At 44.9% G+C, this 26,858-nt stretch overlaps 1 protein-coding gene across 2 annotated transcripts in view; it reads right to left on the reverse strand.

Annotated features, from left to right (window-relative positions):
- Positions 1–251: 251 nt before the first annotated feature.
- TTLL1 (TTL family tubulin polyglutamylase complex subunit L1) overlaps positions 252–26,858 on the reverse strand; it is a 65,980-nt gene continuing 39,373 nt past the window's right edge. For both annotated transcript variants that reach the window (XM_075344231.1, XM_075344230.1), the window contains exons 3-10: positions 26,732–26,858; positions 26,387–26,567; positions 22,331–22,465; positions 19,464–19,572; positions 16,082–16,225; positions 10,731–10,817; positions 5,606–5,769; positions 252–4,313 (exon numbers count right to left, since the gene is read on the reverse strand). The exon at positions 26,732–26,858 is cut by the window's right edge and continues 82 nt beyond it. In XM_075344231.1, the coding sequence (XP_075200346.1) occupies positions 4,184–4,313; positions 5,606–5,769; positions 10,731–10,817; positions 16,082–16,225; positions 19,464–19,572; positions 22,331–22,465; positions 26,387–26,567; positions 26,732–26,858 (1,077 nt within the window). In that variant the 3' untranslated portion in view covers positions 252–4,183. The remainder of the gene's footprint in view (positions 4,314–5,605; positions 5,770–10,730; positions 10,818–16,081; positions 16,226–19,463; positions 19,573–22,330; positions 22,466–26,386; positions 26,568–26,731) is intronic.

Consider the following 26,858-nt stretch of genomic DNA (forward strand, 5'->3'; position numbering starts at 1 on the left):
AAACCAGTGAGCTCCCCCTAGTGGTGGCTACAGGAAACCAGTGAGCTCCACCTAGTGGTGGCTGCAAGAAACCAGTGAGCTCCCCCTAGTGGTGGCTACAGGAAACCAGTGAGCTCCCCCTAGTGGTGGATACAGGAAACCAGTGAGCTCCTCCTAGTGGTGGCTACAGGAAACCATTATATAAGCCGCCAAAAATCAAAGTGCCCCTCTGCTGATATATTAGGAATATAAAACATTCTACAAAGTCTGTGCAGGTAGAATAAGTGTACTCTGCGGTGTTTTTATGCATAAACAAGAGCCAGAGGGGTCCCGCTGAGCTGTTTATTTTCCTGCCGAACATCACACAGACCCTCCGGCCAGAACAATGGCCCCCGTCATCCTGTAGAATAACATTCGCCTCCCGTAGAGGTCAGCGCCAGAAAAGTACGATGGATCTGAGCTGGTTGTAAAATGTTGGAAATCTTCAGCCGCTAATGTAGAAGTAAGAGGGGGCGTCAGGATCAGACGAGGGGATCCAAGGGGGGCACATACTTATACAATGTGACATGGAAAGTCCTCAGGATGTATGGCTCCCGGTAGGGTTCCTCATCAGCACGGTGACTCCGAAACTGTGGGGTACAGATGTAGCAGAGCTCTGCGAGTCCGTGCGGCTGAGCTGAATTTGTCCGTTTTTGTTTTTTACTCCTTTGATGTATCTATGACCCATGCACATGCACTGCTATAGGTGAATACAGAGGTACAAAAAGGGCCTATAGGGCTGTAAAACCCCAGAGGATAATCACCTATCTATACGATTGCTGGACCCTGACCCATCATGAGAGTGAGGTCCTGTTCTCTCTGTGTGAACCAAGTGCACACAGGTGACCACTGCTCCATTCACTTTTATGAGAGAGCTCACTGCTAAATTATATTTTATGGGTGACCACTGTTCCCTTCACTTCTATGGTAATGTACATGAGTAACCACTGCTCCATTCACTTCTATGGGAATGCACACATGACCACTGCTCCACTCACCTCTATGGGAATGCACACAAGTGACCACTACACCATTCACTTCTATGGGAGAGCACACAAGTGACCACTGCTCCTTTCCCTTCTATGGGAGAGCACACAAGTGACCACTACACCATTCACTTCTATGGGAGAGCACACAAGTGACCACTGCTCCATTCACTTCTATGAGAGAGCACCAGTGACCACTGCTCAATTATCTTTTATGGGAGAGTACATGAGTGACCACTGCTCAATTATCTTTTATGGGAGAGTACATGAGTAACCACTGCTCCATTCACTTCTATGGGAATGAACACATGACCACTGCTCCACTCACCTCTATGGGAATGCACACAAGTGACCACTACACCATTCACTTCTATGGGAGCATATACAAGTGACCACTGCACCATTCACTTCTATGGGAGCATATACAAGTGACCACTGCACCATTCATTTCTGTAAAATCACACGAGTGACCACTGCTCAATTATCTTTTATGGGAGAGCACACAAGTGATCACTGCTCCATTCACTTCTATGGGAGAGCATACAAATGACTACTGCTCTATTCACTTCTATGGGAGAGTACACAAGTGACCACTGCTCCTTTCCCTTCTATGGGAGAGTACACAAGTGACCACTGCTCCTTTCCCTTCTACGGGAGAGTACACAAGTGACCACTGCTCCTTTCCCTTCTATGGGAGAGCACACAAGTGACCACTGCTCCATTCACTTCTATGGGAGAGCACACAAGTGACCACTGCTCCATTCACTTCTATGGGAGAGCACACAAGTGACCACTGCTCCATTCACTTCTATGAGAGAGCACCAGTGACCACTGCTCAATTATCTTTTATGGGAGAGTACATGAGTGACCACTGCTCAATTATCTTTTATGGGAGAGTACATGAGTAACCACTGCTCCATTCACTTCTATGGGAATGAACACATGACCACTGCTCCACTCACCTCTATGGGAATGCACACAAGTGACCACTACACCATTCACTTCTATGGGAGCATATACAAGTGACCACTGCACCATTCACTTCTATGGGAGCATATACAAGTGACCACTGCACCATTCATTTCTGTAAAATCACACGAGTGACCACTGCTCAATTATCTTTTATGGGAGAGCACACAAGTGATCACTGCTCCATTCACTTCTATGGGAGAGCATACAAATGACTACTGCTCTATTCACTTCTATGGGAGAGTACACAAGTGACCACTGCTCCTTTCCCTTCTATGGGAGAGTACACAAGTGACCACTGCGCCTTTCCCTTCTACGGGAGAGTACACAAGTGACCACTGCTCCTTTCCCTTCTATGGGAGAGCACACAAGTGACCACTGCTCCATTCACTTCTATGGGAGAGCACACAAGTGACCACTGCTCCATTCACTTCTATGAGAGAGCACCAGTGACCACTGCTCAATTATCTTTTATGGGAGAGTACATGAGTGACCACTGCTCAATTATCTTTTATGGGAGAGTACATGAGTAACCACTGCTCCATTCACTTCTATGGGAATGAACACATGACCACTGCTCCACTCACCTCTATGGGAATGCACACAAGTGACCACTACACCATTCACTTCTATGGGAGCATATACAAGTGACCACTGCACCATTCACTTCTATGGGAGCATATACAAGTGACCACTGCACCATTCATTTCTGTAAAATCACACGAGTGACCACTGCTCAATTATCTTTTATGGGAGAGCACACAAGTGATCACTGCTCCATTCACTTCTATGGGAGAGCATACAAATGACTACTGCTCTATTCACTTCTATGGGAGAGTACACAAGTGACCACTGCTCCTTTCCCTTCTATGGGAGAGTACACAAGTGACCACTGCTCCTTTCCCTTCTACGGGAGAGTACACAAGTGACCACTGCTCCTTTCCCTTCTATGGGAGAGCACACAAGTGACCACTGCTCCATTCACTTCTATGGGAGAGCACACAAGTGACCACTGCTCCATTCACTTCTATGAGAGAGCACCAGTGACCACTGCTCAATTATCTTTTATGGGAGAGTACATGAGTGACCACTGCTCAATTATCTTTTATGGGAGAGTACATGAGTGACCACTACTCCATTCACTTCTATGGGAGAGCACAAGAGTAACCACTACTCCATTCGCTTCTATGAGAGAACACACAAGTTACCACTGCTCCTTTCACTTCTATAGGAGAACACACAAGTAACCACTGCTCCATTCACTTCTATGGGAATGCACAGGAGTGACCACTACTCCATTCACTTCTATGGGAGAGCAGATGAATGACCACTGCATACAATACATTTATCCCCTTTCCTATTGATAGCTGAGAAACGTTTTTGGCAGGATTACGGCTTCAATAGGCAAAGCAAAGAGCCACGATTAAAAATCTGCCCCCGTTTTTTGTATACAGCTCCTATGCAAAGGTATGCATCCCCAAATGAGCAGACCAGAAACCGCCAGATATAATTAAGTCCTCTGCCGCTTTTTCTCGCTAATTTAGAGGCCTTTTACTGCACATTAGAAATGTGAAAACAGTTTCTTAATTTCTTACTTCTAGTCTAAGATATGATCAGTTAAAGCTGCAGGCCCGAAGCCTGAGGCTGCACTACTGCGAATCCGAGATAACATGACTTTACATGGATCTAAATCAGCATGCATACCCACGGAACTTGTAAATATTGACATTTGTTGATTAGTGGTCTCCATGACAACCCAGCACCGGGCACAGCAGGCCGGGGGCCAGGACGTCTCAGTAGTGCAGCCTCAGGCTTCAGGCTGGTAACTTTAATCGATCACATCTCGGACTGGGAGCGAGATATTACAAAACGGTTTTCACTATAAAGTAAAAGGACTTCATTATTCTTACAATCAGCCTCTTATGAATAAATAGATAATATTTCTTTAGTTCCACCAGACTGGAGATGTTAGGGAAGACATTTAGATGCGCACAGCGCTCTTCCTGTGCGTCTGTGTTATGGATTCCCACATCCGGGGGCATCAATATCCCTATAAATTCCACCTAAACAATCAATAACTTCATTATTAGTCTCCTCTTCTGCGTGTCCATAAGACTTTGTGGGTTTTTCCACCTCCATCACATTAATGCTCCTTCCCTTTTGGTCTGAAAACTCCGGACCTTCACCCCCCCGATGTCCCTGTGAACCGTTTACTTCCAGGTCGTGGGGGCCGATCTCCCGGGCTCTTTGCTTCGGCCGCCTTTGAAACCAAATGTCTGTCCTGGTCGGTTCCTCAGGTCCCGTTCTGATCCGTCTGCCTGCGCCGCCTCCTCATCGTATCTACAACAATAGGACAGAAGCAAATAGCGTCACCTACACAAAGCGGGGGAACGGGGGGTGGATTAGAGGGGTCCTAGAGGAGTAGCAGAACCTAGAACTGCACAGGTCCCACAGAACAAGTAAAAAAAAATGTGGTGGGGGGTGGGGGGTGGGGGCTGGTGGTGAACATTTCCAGGAAAATTTCAACCACGGAGACCCCACAACCACACAACAGTTGCAGCCCCAGCGCTCCCTATTACAACAATTATGTCTGCAACATACCCCACCCATTACAGCCCCGGGACCCCCACCACCACAGCTGCAGCAATGGTGTCCCCCAATAGAGCCACAACACCCTTGACACAGCTCCAGCGCCCCCCCTATTACAGCCCCAAGTTGCCCCACATTAAAGCCCCAATGCCCCTCCCCCCCATTACAGCCCAATGTCCCTCCCCCCATTACAGCCCCGGCACCCCCTCCCCCCTTCCATTACAGCCCCTGTGCCCTTGCCACAGCTTCGGCGCCCCCCCCTATTACAGCCCCAAGTTGCCCCCCATTACAGCCCCGGTGCCACCTCCCCCCATTACAGCCCCAACGAGCCCCTCCTACTACAGCCCCGGTGCCCCCTCCCCCCATTACAACCCCGGCACCCCCCGCTACCTCCATTATAGCCCTAAAACGTCTCCCCCTATTCCATTACAGCCCCGGTGCCCTTGCCATAGCTCCAGCGCCGCCCTATTACAGCCCCAAGGCACCCCCCATTACAGTCCCAGCACCCCACCTATTACAGCCCGGTCCCCCATCCCGCACAATACAGCCCCAGCACCCACTCTACCCCCATTACAGCCCCTGTACTCCCTCCCCCCCCCCATTACAGCCCTGGTGCCCTTGCCACAGCTCCAACCCAGGCACCCCCCCTACCCATTACAGCTGCAACACGTCTCCACATTACAGCCCCCCCCCCCAATACCACCCCCGGCACAGCTACAGCCTGCTTTAATGCTCCCCCCATCCCCCATTGCAGCCCCGCCACCCCGCCACAGCTGCTGCTCCGGAGCGCACCTCCCCCACCTCCATTACAGCCCCGGTGCCCCCCCCCCCCATTACAGTCTAGCCTCCCACCACAGCCCCAGCCATGGCACCCCCCCATTACAGCCTCTGCCACAGCCCCAGCGCCCCACCCCCTCTACAGCCCCGGCGTCCCCATTACAAGGGCCCTGTACAGATGCAATCAGCTAATAATCGTTTGCTCGCTGGCCGGCAGATTACTGCTTACAAGTTTACATGTATCATGGGGGGGGGTTGCGTCTTACAGGATTTCGTAGCTCCCCAGGGCTTCTTTGGGGGGCACTTTATTCCACTTGCAGTCCGGGATCTCCCCGTTTGGGACCACGATGTTCAGCGTGTCATTGATCAGGTTGTACTTCAGTATCCGGTCGTTGGCGGTGCTCGACGTGAGCGACGGAGAAGCGTTAACCTGTTAGATACAGAACAGCAATACCAGGCATGTTAGATCAAGATGGCGGGTGGGGGGGGGGGGGGGGGGGGGGGGGGCAATCATCAGTCTGACATTGCTTGCAATGTACACCCTTGCGCTAATGCATTTAAAGGGATTGTCCAGGTCTTACAAATAGAGGACCTTATCCTTAGCTTAGGTCATCAACATCAGATAAATGGGACGTCCACCCTGACAGCACAGCGCCGTACATTGTATAGTGGCCATTCTGGGTACTGCAGCTCAGAATCCCATTTACATCAATAGGAATGGAGCTACAGTACACGGTGTATGGAGCGGCACTATTCAGGTTCAGTACATTGTATACATCAGGCAGAAGCTGCAAACAGCTGATCACTGGAGGGTCTGGATATCCTAAAGATCAATAGCTAAGTGATGGACAATCCCTTTAAATAAACAAAAAGTCTTAGAAACGGGTTAAAAATCTCTTACCGTTTTGTGTATACAGCTCCTATGCAGAGCAATGTGTCTCCATGGTTACATGCTACAAATAAGCTATTCAGACTCTTTCCTTTTTTACAACCTATTCCTGGACGCTGGAAATCTGTGCTCACATTGGAGCCGGTGACACATGTAATAACATCAGTCTACGTACGTGGAATATTATAAAAAGGCGTCTAAAAAAAGAAAGACTGAAATGAAAATAGGAAGTCGGTCACAAATGGCTGAAGCGTTCTCAGGGCTTTGAAGAGAGCAGGAAGGACGGTCACTCGGAGACACAACATCATTTATAAAACCGCCAAACTGTTTCCGCATGTACGACCGACATAGACCGGGGTGCATTAAGTGGCCGGAGTCGTGTGGTCCTCCTTTGATCGGCCATGATATGTGCGAAAACCTGGCAGCAAGGTGTTTACTTTCTCTGCAGCGCCCCCGCAGGTGAAATGAAGTATTACACAGTATGTATTCATATGAATTGAGGTCACGGGTGTGTCACGGATGACAGACAGTACTGTAGTGTCCGGCAATAGAAGGTCACAGCGTTTGGCTGCTCAAAATGCTCCCTGACTTTCTATTGTTCCTGCTGGCAGTATTCAGTGCTGGGAATTCATCCTTTTCCCTTTAGGACCCAGCAGAGCTCCTCTTCCCTTCAGCCACTAATCATCTCTCTTGGGATAAATACTCTCATTTTCCCTATACTTGTGCTGGTGATATTTTCAGTTCAGTCACATGCCCTGCATGCAAGCAGGTGGCTTGCACTCATCTGTGGTATTGTTGCAGTAACTTTTCTGAACGTCTACCCAAGTCATCTGTGGATAAGTACAGTAGTTCATACATTTTCCCTGTGTGTCCTCCTTGTGTCTTCTATAGTGTTTACTGGGGTTGAAGAAAAGCTCATCTCACCCATTCCTTTTTAGGGTTCAGCACTGGGATACCTAGGGTCAAGATCCAGCTTGGCGCATAGGGGCAGAACCTATTTAGGGTGGGGAGGGACCCCAAGGACCAGCAGTAGGTTCGGTCAGGGGTCACCATCTCCCCCTTCCCTAGACCCAGTATTCCCTCTCCCTTTACTTTCGCTTGGTACAGTGCCTTGCGAAAGTATTTGGCCCCTTGAATTTTTCAACCTTTTCCCACATTTTGAGGCTTCAAACAAAGATAAAAATGTTAATGTTCTGGTGAAGAATCAACAACAAGTGGACACAATTGTGAAGTTGAACGAAATTTATTGCTTATTTTAAACTTTTTAAAAAAATAAATAACAAAATTGGGGTGTGCAATATTATTCATCCCCTTTACTTTCAGTGCAGCAAACTCACTCCAGAAGGTCATTGAGGGTCTCTGAATGATCCAATGTTGTCCTAAATGACTGATGATGATAAATATAAGTCCCCTTTCACATTGTGTTTCAGTGGTTCCGTCGGGGCATACGTCCGAAATCCCTCCCCTCCCCCACAAAACGAGATTCAGATGTATGCGCCGACAGGGCCATTGAGTATAATGGAGCAGACGGAGCAAGCATAGGCGGATGCCCAGATGTAGCAGACTACGTTCGGGTGTCCGCCTGCATCTAACGTATAAACCCGAAAATGGTGCAAGACAGAGCATACGCTTGCTCTGTCTGCTCCATTATACTCAATGCCCCTGTCGGTGCAAACGTCCGAAACTCGTTTTGTGGGGAAGGGGCGAGATTTCGGACGTATGCCCTGACGGAGCCACTGAAACACAATGTGAAAGGAGCCTAAGCCACCTGTGTGTAATCTAGTCTCTGTATAAATGCCCCTGCTCTGTGATAGTCTCAGGGTTCTGTGTAAAGCACAGAGAGCATCATGAAGACCAAGGAACACAACAGACAGGTCCGTGATACTGTTGTGGAGAAGTTTAAAGCTAGATTTGTTTACAAAAAGATTTCCAAAACCTTAAACATCCCAAGGAGCACTGTGCAAGCGATCATACTGAAATGGAAGGAGTATCATACCACTGCAAATCTACCAAGACCCGGCCGTCCTTCCAAACTATCATCTCACACAAGGAGAAGACTGATCAGAGATGCAGCCAAGAGGCCCATGATCCCTCTGGATGATCTGCAGAGATCTACAGCTGAGGTGGGAGAGTCTGTCCATAGGACAACAATCAGTCATACACTGCACAAACCTGGCCTTTATGGAAGAGTGGCAAGAAGGAAGCCATTTCTCAAAGATATCCATAAAAAGTGTCATTTAAAGTTTGCCACAAGCCACCTGGAGACACCAAACATGTGGAAGAAGGTGCTCTGCTCAGATGAAACCAAAATCAAACTATTTGGGCACAATGCCAAATGATATGTTTGGCGTAGAAGCAACACAGCTCATCACCCTGAACACACCATCCCCACTGTCAAACATGGTGGTGGCAGTATCATGGTTTGGGCCTGCTTTTCTTCAGCAGGGACAGGAAAGATGGTTAAAATTGATGGGAAGATGGATGGAGCCAAATACAGAACCATTCTAGAAGAAAACCTGTTGGAGTCTGCAAAAGACCTGAGACTGGGACGGAGATTTGTCTTCCAACAAGACAATGATCCCAAACATAAAGCACAATCTACAATGGAATGGTTCACAAATAAAAGCATCCAGGTGTTAGAATGGCCAAGTCACAATCCAGACCTGAACCCAATCGAAAATCTGTGGAAAGAGCTGAAAACTGCTGTTCACAAACGCCTCCATCCAACCTCACTCAGCTCCAGCTGTTTACAAAGGAAGAATGGGCGAGAATTTCAGCCTCTCCATGTGCAAAACTGATAGACACATCCCCCAAGAGACTGCAGCTGTAATCACAGCAAAAGGGGGTGCTACAAAGTATTAACTTACAGGGGATGAATAATATTGCACGCAACAATTTTCAGTTTATTATTTTTTTAAAAAAGTTTAAAATAAGCAATTAAGTTCGTTCTCCTTCACAATTGTGTCACTTGTTGTTGATTCTTCACCAGAACATTAACATTTTTATCTTTACGTTTGAAGCCTGAAATGTGGGAAAAGGTTGAAAAATTCAAGGGGGCCGAATACTTTCGCAAGGCACTGTACTCTCCTATACCTAGCGCGACTGGGTGATCTGTGTAATGCAGGACAGGACCGGTCCTCCAGAGAGAGCAATGCTCTTTGTAACTGTTCTCCGCCCTGACCAAGAAAGAAAGACCCTTCCCCATTCCCATTTAAAGGGATTGACCACTACTTTTTCTTATTTTAAAAATGGTGGTATAAGTTTTTTTATTAAAAAAAAAAAAAAAAAGGACCTTCTCCCCCCCCCCCATTTCCCCATGTCTTCCCCTCCTTCCCTTTTTCTCTACCTATCTTTCTCTCCCTCTCTCTATATCTCTTTCTCACCTAATTGATATACATAGGGTCATGTTTTCATACCTATTGAACCAGACTATACAGAAGGAGTTGCCTTTAACACTTTACACGGAATAAATATAAAGATAGAAGATTATTACATGTTAAAATTAAGATGTTCTATAGGATGTTTTACAGATTTTACCTTCCACATGATTTGCGATACATTTCATAGTACCATACGTTTTACGAGACTTCAAGACATAGGTTATTTTATAATCTTCATATGCTGTAACATTGGGTAACATGAAAGACCCTTATGCATTTCTTATCTTCTGTTATATGAAAACTTTTGAAATAATAAAGAAATATTAAACGAAAAAAAAAAAAAGCACATACTCGCCTGCCAGACCCTCTATGCTCCTCATTATTGCTGCGAGGGTCCCACGTCACTTTCTCCTCCAGCAACATCATGTTGTGGCTACATTCAATCTTCAGGAGTCACAGTTGATCTGAAAGAATAGTCTCCTAAGACTGGCAGCAGTACTGAGGAGACATGAGGGTGAGTTTTTTTTTTTTTTTTACTTAAAGTGAATCTGTCAGTAGGATCAACCCACCACAGCCATCTATATGGGCATGTAGGTCATAGGAAGCTGAATAAAATGACACCTTGATGTCTGCGATCCGATGAATTATTGATGAAAAATCCATGTTTTTCTTAATATGTAAATTAGGTGTTTAGGGGCATGCACTGATAGGCACTGTCTTTCCTTCTGCCCTTTTATGGTCGATGGACGGATGCCTGAATCCCTGGTGGCGGACTCTCAGGAAGCTCTCGGTCCCGCCCAGAGATCTTAACAGCTCATTTACATATTAAGAAAAACATGGATTTCTCTTCAATAAGACATCATATTTCAGATATAAGGGTATAATTTTATTCAGCTTCCTATGACCTACATGCCCATATAGATGGCTTAGGAGGGTTGATCCGTCTGACAAATTCCCTTTAAAACCTTTATTAGGACCTTTTTTTTAAAAAAAATAAATAAATAAATCATAAAAAGTAGTAGAAAACCCCTTTTATCTCAGAATTTAAAAACAAGCTTGACAATCCATTACCGTAGCAAAAATATATATAATATTATATCAGGCATGGGAGGGGGTACTCACCTCAATCAGCCACGGCTTCAGCCTGTCGTCTATGATGATATCGTAACCATAACACTCGAAGCAGTGCTTGTCGTTATTCATCACTGGCTAATATAACAAACAAAAAATAGCAATAAATATATATATATATAATATATAATATATAATTACATTTTCTTTTTTTATTATTTTATTTATTTATTTTTATCTATTTTTTTTTTTTGATTCATTTTTTATTTTGCCTTTTATATATATATATATATATATATATATATATATATATATATATATATATATATATATATATATATATGACTAAAAGGCAAAATAAAAAATGAATCAAAAAAAAAAAATAGATAAAAATAAATAAATAAATAAAATAATAAAAAAAGAAAATGTAATTTAAGAGCTTAAAAAATTAAAGATATAAAAACTATTTGAGGGGGTTATAAAATATTATTTAAGGCCAGATTTTAACACAACTGACCGACTCTCTGTTCTGTATGGGGATGTCATGAGATATGGAACAGGCATAATGATCTTTCTACACTCTGCCCAATGTAAAAAAAATAAAAAAATATTATAACAATAATAATAATAATAATATGTACACTCATCCAAGCCGAGCATACATGTGTTTCAGGGGAGGTGGGAGAAAGCGTTTGGATGACACTACAAAGCTTGCGATGTGGGAAATACTTTCTCTGGGTTGGCGCAAAATGGATTAGAATATTCTTTGAAAGTTATTTTTAAGCCCTTTTTGGTGCGGTCCGTAAAAAAAAAATATATATCTATATATATATATATATATATATATATATATATATATATATATATATATATATATATGTAGATATATATATATATATAACATACATACACACACACACACACACACACACATATATATATATAGATATATATATATATATATATATATATATATACACACATACACATACACATACATACACACACTGTATATATAAATGTATGTATATATATATATATATATATATATATATATAAATATATATATATATATATATATATATATATATATATATATATATATATATATATATATATATATATATATATATATGCAGGTTTCTCCTGTAACAGCTGCAATGTGATCCCTGATATTCTTCTTCCCATCATATTTGGCCTTGACTCAGCCCACAGATGACTTGTTCCCACAAAACAAAAGATAAAAGCCGGGGGATGACACTCCACGTTATAAAGCAGGGTATCAGAAGGCCAATATTAACCATTCACTGCCCAGGTAGAGGCAATAGCCAGGGATCGAAGCCAGATTTATTGTAGAGTACCCCATGATTAAATCCTTTTTTAAACCTCTGCTGTCAGAAATTGACAGTGTCATCCAAATGGTTAAACAACAGTGAACGGAGCTAGCTCCGTTTGCTGCTTTTAGAAGCCGGTGCCATCTGTGTAACACAGCCGGAGCCTGCTCCGTACACCCGCACTCGACCTGTAGCGCGTATGCCCAACAGGCCATTAAGGGGTTAATACCTACGGCCCAAGCAGGTATTACGCACAGTCAGCCCTGGGGGGGTCTTTTCTCTGTCCCCTAATCCATGATCGCATCATTAGGAAGCCTTGTCACCTTATTGAAAAGGGGAGAGCCTTTTGATCGGGCCGGTGTCTCTCTCTCGACTGCAGCGATCAAAGGGTTAAAGAGGGTCAGAGAGACTGGAGACGCTATAGAATAAGGGTTACGCTGTAATTGCAGCTTATCCTGTGATTCCCCCCATTGTACGCCCCCCACCCAGTCATTTGAGGTTTGGGTCTTTGATTGGATCCAGAACCCCCGGCTGTAATTGACTGTGGACCCTGCGGTTACAGCAGACACATGTACGTAGGTCACAAGTAACCACATAAGTACGCGGGCGGCAGCGTGTAATTATATGCTACATAATGTTTACCACCGACCACAGGAGCCGCCGCCTGGAATAACATTCTGGCGTCAGATCCGTCCACTAATGCTGCGCTGCGGCAAACAGCTGCAGCACGGACTGCTATACTGCCGCCACCTGCTGGCCGCACACAGGAACTGCGCTACAGATCATTTACTCTACATCGCAGCCCATCTGCAGGCGGCTTCAACATGAAAAAGGCAATAAAACACATAAGACACCCTGGAAAAAGGGCTCAAGACCTGATCACATTACATTTGGGCTGAACCTAGGAAGTAAAGCAATACAATGGTATATATGTCAACAGTTCTCTTCACAAAATATTAAAAAAATTGTTTAAAAGAACTGAGAGTCCTCAGTGGTTGATACCTTTTAATGGCTAACTGAAAAGATGGTAATAATTGCAAGCTTTCGAGACTACTCAGGTCTCTTCATCAGGCATGGTATAACACAAAATCTGAAGAGTCACATATTTATACACAACAGGACATAGAAAAGTGCAGTAAAAAAAACAAAAAAAACAAAACAAGTTATATAAAACAGAACTATCACTATGGCAGGGGGGCAAACTGTTGTGGCCATAAATTTTGCTGCAGTTCAGTGTGAAAGTTTTATTGTCCTTTGATAAGGGTCTGGTCCAGGGCTGTGACACGCTCGGATGGTCAGAAGAGCACATCTCTTAATTGATGTAATCTTTTCATGGCCAAGCTTGAGAGTGACTTTTCCTCTTGTCCTATCAGGCCTCTGGCCTACTACCGTTACATTGACGATATTTTAATCATCTGGACAGAGTCTGAGGAGCAGCTGAAGACCTTCCATGAACACTTTAATCAGTTTCATCCCACCATCAACCTAACACTCAGCTACTCCTGCACGGAAATCAACTTCTTGGACACCATCATTAAACTACGGAACAATGAAATAGAGACATCCCTGTACAAGAAGCCAATTGACCGTCCAACATACCTGAAATGGGACAGTTTTCATCCAAAACACATAAAAAACTCTATTGTATACAGCCAGGCCATCAGGTACAATCGGATATGTTCCAACAGTACAGATAGAGACAATCACCTTGAGGGCCTCAGAAAAACCTTTTTGAATCAAGGCTACCACCCAAGAACAATTGAAAACCAGATTACAAGAGCCACCAGAATATCAAGAAACCATCTCCTACATTATAAAACTAAAGAAGAAAACAACCGGGTCCCTCTTGTAGTCACCTACAATCCACATCTGGAGGTGTTTAGAGGAGCTGCACGGAAACTACAACCATTACTGCAAAAAGATGCCCGGTTAAAATCTATTTTTCCAGACCCCCCACTTCTGTGTTTTAGACAGCCCCCAAATCTAAGAAGCATCATTGTCAGAAGCTCCCTGTCCTCTCCAACACCAACAGGAACATTTCCCTGCAACCAGAAAAAATGTAAGACCTGTCCATTAATATTGACAACGGACAAGATAAAGATTCCCAGATCACATCAGGACTACAAGATCCCAGGTACCTTCACCTGCACCACAACCAATGGGGTGTACTTAATTATATGTACCAAATGTCCAACTGGGGGCCTGTATGTAGGGGAGACAGGATAACCGCTCAGGACAAGGATGAATTCTCACCGCCACACAATCAGAGAAAAAAGGATGGATCTACCTGTGGCCAAACATTTCTGTAACCCCAACCACAGCATCATGGACATGAAATTGCTGGTATTGAAAGGAAACTTCAAGTCCCAGAGAGACAGGAGACTATGGGAGTACAAACTTATGATGACCTTTGACACATTCAGAGCAGGAATGAATGTGTCTCATGGATTCATGTCTTTTTACATCAATTAAGAGAGGTGCTCTTCTGACCATCCGAGCGTGTCACAGCCCTGGACCAGACCCTGATCAAAGGACAATAAAACTTTCACACTGAACTGCAGCAAAATTTATGGCCACAACAGTTTGCCCCCCTGCCATAGTGATAGTTCTGTTTTATATAACTTGTTTTTTTTTTTTTTTTTTTACTGCACTTTTCTATGTCCTGTTGTGTATAAATATGTGACTCTTCAGATTTTGTGTTATACCATGCCTGATGAAGAGACCTGAGTAGTCTCAAAAGCTTGCAATTATTACCATCTTTTCAGTTAGCCATTAAAAGGTATCAACCACTGAGGACTCTCAGTTCTTTTAAACAATTTTTTTTATCTCTACTGGCTAACACGGTACAAAGATATATTTTACTTGTATCAAAATATTAAAGAAAGTATGCCGATCTGTGGACTGTGTCAACGGAGGCCAAATAGACATGGTTGCAGCCTCACTGGATAAATGAGGGCCAATACTTATGTTTGGCATTTGCCGGGCGGAAGGGAAGGAAAAAGGAAAAAGAGCAAAGGAAAGGAAAAAGAGCAAAGGAAGAGCAAGAGCAAAGGAAAGGAAAAAGAGCAAAGGAAAGGAAAAAGAGCAAAGGAAAGGAAAAAAAGAGGAAAGGAAAGGAAAACGAGGAAAGGAAAAAGAAGAAAGGAAAGGAAAAAAGAGGAAAGGAAAGGAAAAAGAGAAAAAGGAAAGGAAAAAGAGAAAAAGGAAAGGAAAAAAAGAGGAAAGGAAAGGAAAAAGAAGAAAGGAAAGGAAAAAGGGTAAAGCGGAAACAGGGGAAAACGGAAAAAGGGGAAAGCGGAAACAGGGTAAAAGCGGAAACAGGGTAAAAGCAGAAAAAGGGGAAAGCGGAACCAGGGGAAAGCAGAAAAAGGGGAAAGCGGAAAAAGGGGAAAGCGGAAAAAGGGGAAAGCGGAAAAAGGGGAAAGCGGATAAAGGGGAAAGGGGAAAAGGAAAGGAGAAAAGGAAAGGAGAAAAAGAAAAGGGGAAAAGGAAAGGAGAAAAAGAAAAGGGGAAAAGGAAAGGAGAAAAAAGGAAAGGAGGAAAGAGAATGAGTGATAAAAAAAGACAGAGACAGATAAAGAAAAAAACAAATAAAAAGAAAAAAGAAATATAGAAAGAGAAAACGAAAGACAGGGAAAGAAGTAAAGAGAGAGAAAATAAAATAAAAAGAGGGAGAGTAAGTGAAAAAGGTTCAATTTAAGAGAAAGAAAAAAATAAAGAAAATAAATAAAAAGAGAAAAAAGTGAGGGAAGGAAAGAAAGACAAGAAAAGAGAAAAAAAGAAAAAAGGAAAAGAATGACAAAGGAAAAAGATAGAAAAAAGAAAGAAACAAAAAAAGAAAAATAGATAGAAAAAGACAGAAATAGAAGAATGAGAGAAAGGAGAAAAAAGAAGGAAAGAAAGAAAGACCTTCCGCTGTTTTCCACTGTAATCAGTGGCGTTGTGACTTTCCACCGTCGGCCTCATTACTGATGGCACCAGTGGTCACCGCCGCTGTGGCCCGCAGCCCTCTGCGCGGCAGTGATATGACGGTGCCCGGCTCCCAGCACAGGTGAATGGCTGACTCACCGCCACTGCCTTCAGGGACTGGACGATTATCCAGTGAATTTCATCAAACAGTTTATCAGTGACTTCTCGTCCTCTCGTGCTCTCCAGGTACAGACGTAAATTACTGACTGTCCATTTCCCGCCGTGGACGTGATTGTAATCATCCTGGAAGAGAGAACAGCATCTTATACCGCAGTGAGGAGCCGCGGGGAGGGAGCGATGTACTGGAAGAAGGACGAGCACGGCGCGATCATCTGCGCCGAGTACCTGCCTCACTGTACATACATTCTATATACAGTGCTCAGCCAGAACATTAATACCCCTGGTTAATATAGTGTAAGTTCCCTTCATGCACCAAAACACCAGAGCCCAGGTCAGAGACGCACCGGCCCTCGATATGATGGCGAACGAGGGCAGGCGCCTTCTTCCATTGCTCCTTGGTCAAGTTCTGATGATCACGTGCCCATGGTAGGTGATTTCAGCACGGGCACCAAGTGATACTGCCACTAACCACTACATACCAGGAACACCCCAAAACACCTGAGGTAAAAAGGAAAGACACAAACATGATAAGCACCAGTAGCTCTATAGTAAGGCTATGTTCTCACAGGGTGTTTTTGGTGCTTTTTTGGCACCAAAACTTAATCTCTTGGCATACAGCCCAGAAGATATATATGCCAACATAGAAGTAGGAAGATGGTCAATGAAGTATGACCTCAGTAGGTCACAGAATCCAAAGAATGAACTACAAAAATTAATAAATACTTAGACCAGAATTTACGTGTGACCTGTGCATCAATGACCCAAAATAGAAAATGGGGAGAAAACAATGAAATACCCACGCGTTCCGCCAAGCAGGGTGGCTTCCTCAGGGGCTTCCTGCATTTATCTCTTCTGGGCTGTATACCATGTGACTATACCTTTATTTCATTCATCTTGAGCCTTATTTTGGCTGAGAGGTAGTCAGGTTTACATCCCCTATATATATTAATTATAAGGGGATTTTGTACTTAACTTTTTAAAGAGATGATAATTATTGCACATACATTATATGATCCTTGTGTCTTTCCTTTCTACTTCAAGTGTTTAGTATCAGCACAGAACTCCTTTCTATCTAGGTGGTGCCGATGCCTCTGCTTGTTCATTACCCTACAACACCTGCCATATACCAGGAACACTCCACAAGACCCGCCGTATACCAGGGACACCCCACAAGACCCACCGTATACTGGGGACACCCCACAAGACCTACCGTATACGGAGGACACTCCACAAGACCTGCCGTATACCGGAGACACCCCAAAAGACCCGCCGTATACCGGAGACACCCCAAAAGACCCGCCGTATACCGGAGACACCTCACAAGACCCGCCATATACCGGAAACACCCCACAAGACCAGCCGTATACCAGGAACAACCCACAAGACCTGACGTATACCAGAGACACCCCACAAGAACCACCACATACCGGGGACACCCACAAGACCCGTCATATACCGGGAACACCCCACAAGACCTGCCTCGTACCGGGGACACTCCACAAGACCTGCCGTGTACCGGGGACACTCCACAAGACCTGCCGTGTACCGGGGACACTCCACAAGACCTGCCGTGTACCGGGGACGCTCCACAAGACCTGCCGTGTACCGGGGACGCTCCACAAGACCTGCCGTGTACCGGGGACGCTCCACAAGACCTGCCGTGTACCGGGGACGCTCCACAAGACCTGCCGTGTACCGGGGACGCTCCACAAGACCTGCCGTGTACCGGGGACGCTCCACAAGACCGGCCGTGTACCGGGGACGCTCCACAAGACCGGCCGTGTACCGGGGACGCTCCACAAGACCGGCCGTGTACCGGGGACGCTCCACAAGACCGGCCGTGTACCGGGGACGCTCCACAAGACCGGCCGTGTACCGGGGACGCTCCACAAGACCGGCCGTGTACCGGGGACGCTCCACAAGACCGGCCGTGTACCGGGGACGCTCCACAAGACCGGCCGTGTACCGGGGACGCTCCACAAGACCGGCCGTGTACCGGGGACGCTCCACAAGACCGGCCGTGTACCGGGGACGCTCCACAAGACCGGCCGTGTACCGGGGACGCTCCACAAGACCTGCCGTGTACCGGGGACACTCCACAAGACCTGCCGTGTACCGGGGACACTCCACAAGACCTGCCGTGTACCGGGGACACTCCACAAGACCTGCCGTGTACCGGGGACACTCCACAAGACCTGCCGTGTACCGGGGACACTCCACAAGACCTGCCGTGTACCGGGGACACTCCACAAGACCTGCCGTGTACCGGGGACACTCCACAAGACCTGCCGTGTACCGGGGACACTCCACAAGACCTGCCGTGTACCGGGGACACTCCACAAGACCTGCCGTGTACCGGCGACACTCCAAAAGACCTGCCGTGTACCGGCGACACTCCACAAGACCTGTCGTGTACCGGGGACACTCCACAAGACCTGTCGTGTACCGGGGACACTCCACAAGACCTGCCGTGTACCGGGGACACTCCAAAAGACCTGCCGTGTACCGGGGACACTCCAAAAGACCTGCCGTGTACCGGGGACACTCCAAAAGACCTGCCGTGTACCGGGGACACTCCACAAGACCTGCCGTGTACTGGCGACACTCCACAAGACCTGTCGTGTACCGGGGACACCCACAAGACTTGCTGTCTACTGGGAACACGCTGCAAGACCTGGTATACACCAGAAACACCCCTCAAGACCTGACGTATACCGGGAACACGCCACAAAACCTGCTATACACAAGAAACACCCCACAAGGCCTGCCATATACCAGGAACACCCCTACAAGACCTACCACATACCGGGGACACTCCACAAGACCTGCGGTATACCAGGGACACCCCACAAGGCCTGCCATATACCGGGGACACCCCACAATCTCAATTGTTGGTACTCTGTATAATAGCCAATGAGGGTACATGTGATCAGACTTTCTGGATTATCAGATGTCGGATTGTAGGAATTTCACTGCATTGATATTAGTCATTCATTAACAGTGAATTTGTAAATTCCCTTTCACTACCATCCACAGGATACAAGTTACCGTTTACGGCAGCTTGTATTCAGCACCTGGCCCGGTAACATAGTTAGCTCTTCTGGAGAAAAAAAAAAGGCCTGTTGTTGGCCATAGCAACCAATTAGAGCTCAGCTTTCATGTTTTAAACAGCTCAGGTGAAAGGAGTACTGTGCAGTAATTGGTTGCTAGGGGCAACATTGACAGTTATTTTTCTTAAACTGTTGACATAAATGGGTCCTAGTGTCCTCCAGCTTCTAATAGACCTGACTAGATGATACCAGATCTTCTGAACCCTCCAGGCAGCAGTTACAGCCCCGGTATATGACCCCCATCTCCTTACCCCATGTTTCTGTATAGCGACGTTCGTCAGATGAACAAACATGTTGTCCAGCTCGCTCGTACTCGGGGTGTATTTCACAGTGCAGAAACGACAGAATCCAAGTTTGTACCTGGAGCGGGAAGAACATTACAAAATGTGTGTAAGGAGATGACGGGCAGGTCCCGGGGGCGGAGCATAAAGGGATTCTGTTTTTGGGTCTTTTTTTAACCCCTGCGTCAGCAATTGACCATTGTTTTTTTTTTGTAGTGATATAAATAACATTAACACTGTATTCCACCTGGTGTACAGCTGCGGGAAAAACAAATGAGATATATATATCTATATCTATATCTACATTATATATATATATATATATATATATATATATATATATATATATATATATATATATATATATATATATATATATATATATATATATATATATATATATATATATATATATATATACATATATACACACAGTGCCTACAAGTAGTATTCAACCCCCTGCAGATTTAGCTGGTTTACACATTCGGAAGTAACTTGGCATTGTGACATTTGGACTGTAGATCAGCCTGGAAGTGTGAAATGCAGCAAAAAAGAATGTTATTTCTTTTTTTTTTTTTTTTTTTTTTTAAATTGTGAAAAGTTTATTCAGAGGTCATTTATTATTCAACCCCTCAAACCACCAGAATTCTGTTTGGTTCCCCTAAAGTATTAAGAAGTATTTCAGGCACAAAGAACAATGAGCTTCACATGTTTGGATTAATTATCTCTTTTTCCAGCCTTTTTTGACTAATTAAGACCCTCCCCAAACTTGTGAACAGCACTCATACTTGGTCAACATGGGAAAGACAAAGGAGCATTCCAAGGCCATCAGAGACAAGATCGTGGAGGGTCACAAGGCTGGCAAGGGGTACAAAACCCTTTCCAAGGAGTTGTGCCTACCTGTCTCCACTGTTGGGAGCATCATCCGGAAGTGGAAGGCTTAGGGAACTACTGTTAGCCTTCCACGGCCTGGACAGCCTTTGAAAGTTTCCACCCGTGCCGAGGCCAGGCTTGTCCGAAGAGTCAAGGCTAACCCAAGGACAACAAGGAAGGAGCTCCGGGAAGATCTCATGGCAGTGGGGACATTGGTTTCAGTCAATACCATAAGTAACGTACTCCACCGCAATGGTCTCCGTTCCAGACGAGCCCGTAAGGTTACCTTTACTTTCAAAGCGTCATGTCAAGGCTCGTCTACAGTTTGCTCATGATCACTTGGAGGACTCTGAGACAGACTGGTTCAAGGTTCTCTGGTCTGATGAGACCAAGATCGAGACCTTTGGTGCCAACCACACACGTGACGTTTGGAGACTGGATGGCACTGCATACGACCCCAAGAATACCATCCCTACAGTCAAGCATGGTGGTGGCAGCATCATGCTGTGGGGCTGTTTCTCAGCCAAGGGGCCTGGCCATCTGGTCCGCATCCATGGGAAGATGGATAGCACGGCCTACCTGGAGATTTTGGCCAAGAACCTCCGCTCCTCCATCAAGGATCTTAAGATGGGTCGTCATTTCATCTTCCAACAAGACAACGACCCAAAGCACACAGCCAAGAAAACCAAGGCCTGGTTCAAGAGGGAAAAAATCAAGGAGTTGCAGTGGCCTAGTCAGTCTCCTGACCTTAACCCAATTGAAAACTTGTGGAAGGAGCTCAAGATTAAAGTCCACATGAGGCACCCAAAAAACCTAGATAACTTGGAGAAGATCTGCATGGAGGAGTGGGCCAAGATAACTCCAGAGACCTGTGCCGGCCTGATCAGGTCTTATAAAAGACGATTATTAGCTGTAATTGCAAACAAGGGTTATTCCACAAAATATTAAGCCTAGGGGTTGAATAATAATTGACCCACACTTTTATGTTGAAAATTTATTAAAATTTAACTGAGCAACATAACTTGTTGGTTTGTAAGATTTATGCATCTGTTAATAAATCCTGCTCTTGTTTGAAGTTTGCAGCCTCTAACTTATTTGCATCTTATCAAACCTGCTAAATCTGCAGGGGGTTGAATACTACTTGTAGGCACTGTACTGTATATATAATGAGTGTGGGTGTATATATATATATATATATATATATATATAATAATTGTATTCATTTATATAGCGCTATTAATTACTAATTCCACAGCGCTTTACATACATTGGCAATGCTTTGGAGTGTGGGAGGAAACCTGAGAACCCGGAGGAAATCCACGCAAACACGGGGAGAACATACAAACTCCTTGCAGATAATCACTAACCACTGAGCCACCGTGCCGCCCATATGTACAGTATATATATATATATATATATATATATATATATATATATATATATATATATATATATATAAATATGGTTTTTTTTAAGTACTTTACTATTTTTGCTGCAATAAAGTCCTAAATACTTTAAAGAGGTCAAAAGTGGCCAGTTGTATTCCTTTTTTATTTTTTTGTAACTCCGACATACGGTTCTAGAGATATAGGCCTTTATATTGAGTGCTAATTTTTATTTTTACCGAGGGGGTGTGGCTCATTATGCAGAGGAGCCTAAGGACACGCCCCTGAGGAGCCTGTGAGCCAAACCTCCATAACAACCATAAAAATGTGCACCAAATAAAAAAGGCTCATATCTCTGGAACCGTTTGGCGAATTTACAAAAACCGGAATACTCAGGGGAGCAGCAGGAATAAAATAAGAGCAACAAACTGGACACTTTTGACCTGTGACAGACTCCCTTTAAAGGACTGAATATTGCAGGCAGCATAACAGAGGCCATTTTCTTCTTTTTGCTGTATGATTGCCGGTTTAGAAAGATACATTCAGTCTATATATCACATATAAGTGACCATTACTTACATGTAACACTTCAGCGGCCGGTATGTCGTCACAAGCACGTACAGACGCAGATCAAATTTTTTCCCGCCGATCAGCAAAGGATTATCGATATATAAGGAGATGACATAGGCTTCCTTAGAAGACTGGGACACAAACCTGAAAAGTAGAATTTTTAAGTTTTGTTTTTTTTTTACTGTAATATAGTACACATATTTCTTTGCCATGACATTAGCATGAATGTTATTACGGTAAACCCAATTTGTCCTAAAAATGGGAAATATGGGTCAGATGACTACAGAGGAGTTTATTGGGCCCTGGTCTGTCTAAATATGGACCTCAATCCCTTCATTCCCATTACCCAACTGCACTGGGCAATAGCTTTAAGTGGAATTTCTTTTTATTTTGGGCTATAAATCATTTTTACAATTGGGTTTCTTTGAAAATTTTGCACAGTTTGGCTTTTCCTGACACATTGAACTTGGATGTGGTCGGTGGTCATAAATCAGCTGAGAGAGGAGGTCGGAAAAAGAATATAAAAAGTGTAACAAGCTCTCCACCAAACCATTATAGTGAGCCAACTGATAGACTCTCAGTTAACTCATTCAGCAGCCAGCAATTAACAGAGAGTAGTAGAATAGGGTGTCCAAGCCACGCCAATGACTAGCCGATCATGAAGATTGTGGATTAATGTTGCTTTATTCAATGCACAGGTCAACGCGTTTCGGGAGACACAGCTCCCTTCCTCAGGACAGACTGGCAAGAAACATCAAGAGATTTGATGTTTCTTGCCAGTCTGACCTGAGGAAGGGAGCTGTGTCTCCCGAAACGCGTTGACCTGTGCATTGAATAAGGCTAAGTTCACACTTCTGTTGTTTTGCATCAGTCACATACGTTGCTTGACGCATGTGACTGATGCGTTGTACAACGGATGACAACGGTGACAAAGAAAAGAATTTCTTTGTCGGACTCCGTTGTGTGCGGGGGGCGGAGTTCGGGGGGCGGAGCTGAGGACGTCAGTGCCACGGTCTGCATGGCTGGGGACAGGTGAGCGAGTGAGTGTGTGTATATATATATATATATATATATATATATATATATATATATATATATATATATATATATATATGTGTGTGTGTGTGTGTGTGTGTGTGTGTGTGTGTGTGTGTGTGTCTACATGCGTGTGTACATGCGGAGTGCGGGAGGGGGCGGAGCGCGAGGGGGCGGAGCCGAGCGGGGCCGTGGAGCTGAGGACGTCAGTGCCGCGGGGACTGCAGGGCTTGGGACAAGTGAGTGTGTGTGTGTGTAAGTGTGTGTGTATACATGCGGAGTGCGGGAGGGGGCGGAGCCGAGTGGTGAAGTGTCGGCCTCCTTGCACACTGTATCCAGGGTAAATATCGGGTAACTAAAAGCAAAGCACTTTTTGCTTGGTTACCCGATATTTATCTTGGATACCAGCTTAGCGCGGGCTCCCTGCACCCGTAACCACTGTAAATATCGGGTAACTAACCAAAGCGCATTGCTTGGTTACCCGATGTTTATCCTGGTTACGGGGGCGGGGAGCCAGAGAGCGCATGCGCAGCGAAATCCTACGGATCGCGCTGCTCAAAAAACGACTGACCGCGACGCAGCGGATGCAACGCAGCATCATCAGTCACAATCCGTCACTAATAGAAACCTATGGGGAAAAACAGGATTCCTGCAAACTATTTTGCAGGATACCGTAATTCCTCAAGGCTACGGCTTGTGACTGATGCAAAACAACGGAAGTGTGAACTTAGCCTAAAGCAACATTAATCCACAATCTTCATGATCGGCTAGTCATTGTCGCGGCTTGGACACCCTATTCTACTACTCTCTGTTATCTGCCATTTTGGGGACCGCTGCCGTGGCTTGGAGTAACTTACATGCTGTTATAGGAGTTGTAATTTTCACAACCCCTATAGGTGAGTAATACCACCCCTCTTCATCCCCCCTTTCTACCGGGGTAAGACCCTATTGCACTTCTTTTTCCACAGTTTATTTCCAGCAGCCAGCAAATAACAGAGGCTATAAAAGGCAAAATGGTGCAACATTTTATAATGGAACCCAATGGAAAAAGAGTATTCTTAGCCTAAAATACATCCATTTAAGTAAAAAAAAAGTCCCAGAAGGTGGATAACCCCTCTAAATGATAAAATTCTTGATGCCTGCAGACACCACAAGGGGGAGCTGGGAGCATGCTGATGTTCCCCCATGTATGGCCCTTAACCCCAGTGTGTGGCAGCATTACGTGTAGACATGCCATGATGTAAAACTGGTCATTAATATCAGATTAGTGCACGTGTGACACCCAGAATCCTTGTAGATTAGAGGTTTGCAGCTCCCACTACACCGGGAAGGACACAGTGTACGGAGTCAGAACATCTCAGCTCTATGCACCATAGTGTGGCTGGTCTTTGGTACTGCAGCTCAAATCACATTCACTTCCATAGGAGCTGAGCTGCAGTACCCAATAATGGCCACTACACGGTGTATAGAGCAGTGCTGTACCAGCTCTGTACACAGTGTAATGGCCATTAGTAGGTACAGTAATCCAAGTCCCATTCACATCAATAGGAACTGAGCTACAGTATCCAAAAACAGCCAATACATGGTGTATGCAGCTGTGCATCGTGTAATGGCCATTAATAGGTACAGCAATCCAAATCACATTCCTTTCAATAGCAGCTGAGTTGTAGTACCCGAGAACGGCCACTACACGGTGTATGGAGCTATATTGTAACACCTCTGTACACCATGTAGTGGCCATTAGTAGGTACAGCAATTCAAATGACATTCACTTCAATAGGAACTGAGCTGTAGTACCTGAGAACAGCTACTTCACAGTGTATGTGTGCTGTTCCAGTTCTCTACACCAGCTAGTGCCCATTAGTAGGCACTGCAATCCAAATCACATTCACTTCAATAGGAACTGAGCTGCAGTACCTGAGAATGGCCACTACACATTGTATGGAGCTGTGCATCATGCAGTGAACATTAGTAGGCACTGCAATCCAAATCACATTCACTTCAATAGGAACTGAGCTGCAGTACCTGAGAATGGCCACTACACGGTGTATGGAGCTGTGCATCGTGCAGTGAACATTAGTAGGTACTGCAATCCAAATCATATTCACTTCAATAGGAACTGAGCTGCAGTACCCAAACACTGCCAATAGATGGTGTATACAAATGTGCTGTTCCAGCTCTGTACACCATGTAGTGGCCATTAGTAGGTACTGCAATCCAAGTTACATTCTTTTTAATAGGAACTGCTGAGTTGTAGTACCCGAGAATGGCCACTACACGGTGTATGGAGCCATATTGTTCCAGCTCTCTACACCGTGTTTGTGGCCATTAGTAGGCACTGCAATTCAAATCCCATTCACTTCAATAGGAACTGAGCTGTAGTACTGGAAAACGGCCAGTACGCAGCATATGGAGCTGTGCATCGTGTAATGGCCATTAGTAGGTATGGTGATCCTAATCACATTCACTTCAATAGAAACTGAGCTGTAGTACCTGAGAACGGCCACTACACAGTGTATGGAGCTGTGCATCGTGTAATGGACATTAGTAGGTACGGCAGTCAAAATCACATTCACTTCAATAGGAACTGAGCTGTAGTACCTGAGAACGGCCACTACACGGTGTATGGAGCTGTGTTAGTAGGTACTGCAATTCAAATCACATTCACTTCAATAGAATCTGAGCTGTAGTACACAAGAATGGCCACTACACGGTGTATGGAGCCATATTGCTCTAGCTCTACACACCATGTAGTGGCCATTAGTAGGTATTGCAATTCAAGTTACATTAACTTCAGTAGGAGCTGAGCTGCAGTACCAAAAAACGGCCACTACATTATGTATGGAGCTGTGTATACCGTGTACATCCAGCCACCATGGAAGTAGAAAATAGCTGAAACCCTGGAGGTGCGCTGTGTCTGACCCCCATTGACCTACCATTGATGACCTATGCTATCCAAGTCCTGGACAGCCCCTTTAAGAGTATTACAATGGCGGTGTACCACATGACGGCGGCTTTTCCATCACTCACGAGGAGGTCTTGCTGTCCCGGGACCACTTCTTAATCTGTGACAGCTTGTTGATGAGGAATATGCCTTTTCCTTGGGCTTTCCCGCAGGGTTTCATGATCCAGGTGCTGGACGGGTTTTTCCGAAATTCTTCGACGAATAAGTTGTAATCGGCTGGAAGCATGAAGGTGACCGGCACAAAGTCTAAAAGAGACGGAAATTAAATAAATGAGGCGTCGTGCCATATTATAGGGGCTCACGGACCCCTCTAGTGAAAGGGATGAAAATCTAATGTTTATGAGGGGCTTTAGGCATCGGTTTGACCCCAGTAGAAGCTTGTGGGGGAAGGTGGGGGGGTTTCCACTGACCTAGGTACAGATATTTGCCATTTTCGTCCTTCTCGGCCAGGGGGCTGCCTTCCTTCTCCAGCTCTTTCCGGTACCTCTTGATGTTTTTCACCATCAGATCCTTCCTGGTGAGCTCGTAGTGGTTGGG

This window comes from Anomaloglossus baeobatrachus, chromosome 4, assembly GCF_048569485.1.
Source record: "Anomaloglossus baeobatrachus isolate aAnoBae1 chromosome 4, aAnoBae1.hap1, whole genome shotgun sequence".
Taxonomy (NCBI): domain Eukaryota; kingdom Metazoa; phylum Chordata; class Amphibia; order Anura; family Aromobatidae; genus Anomaloglossus; species Anomaloglossus baeobatrachus.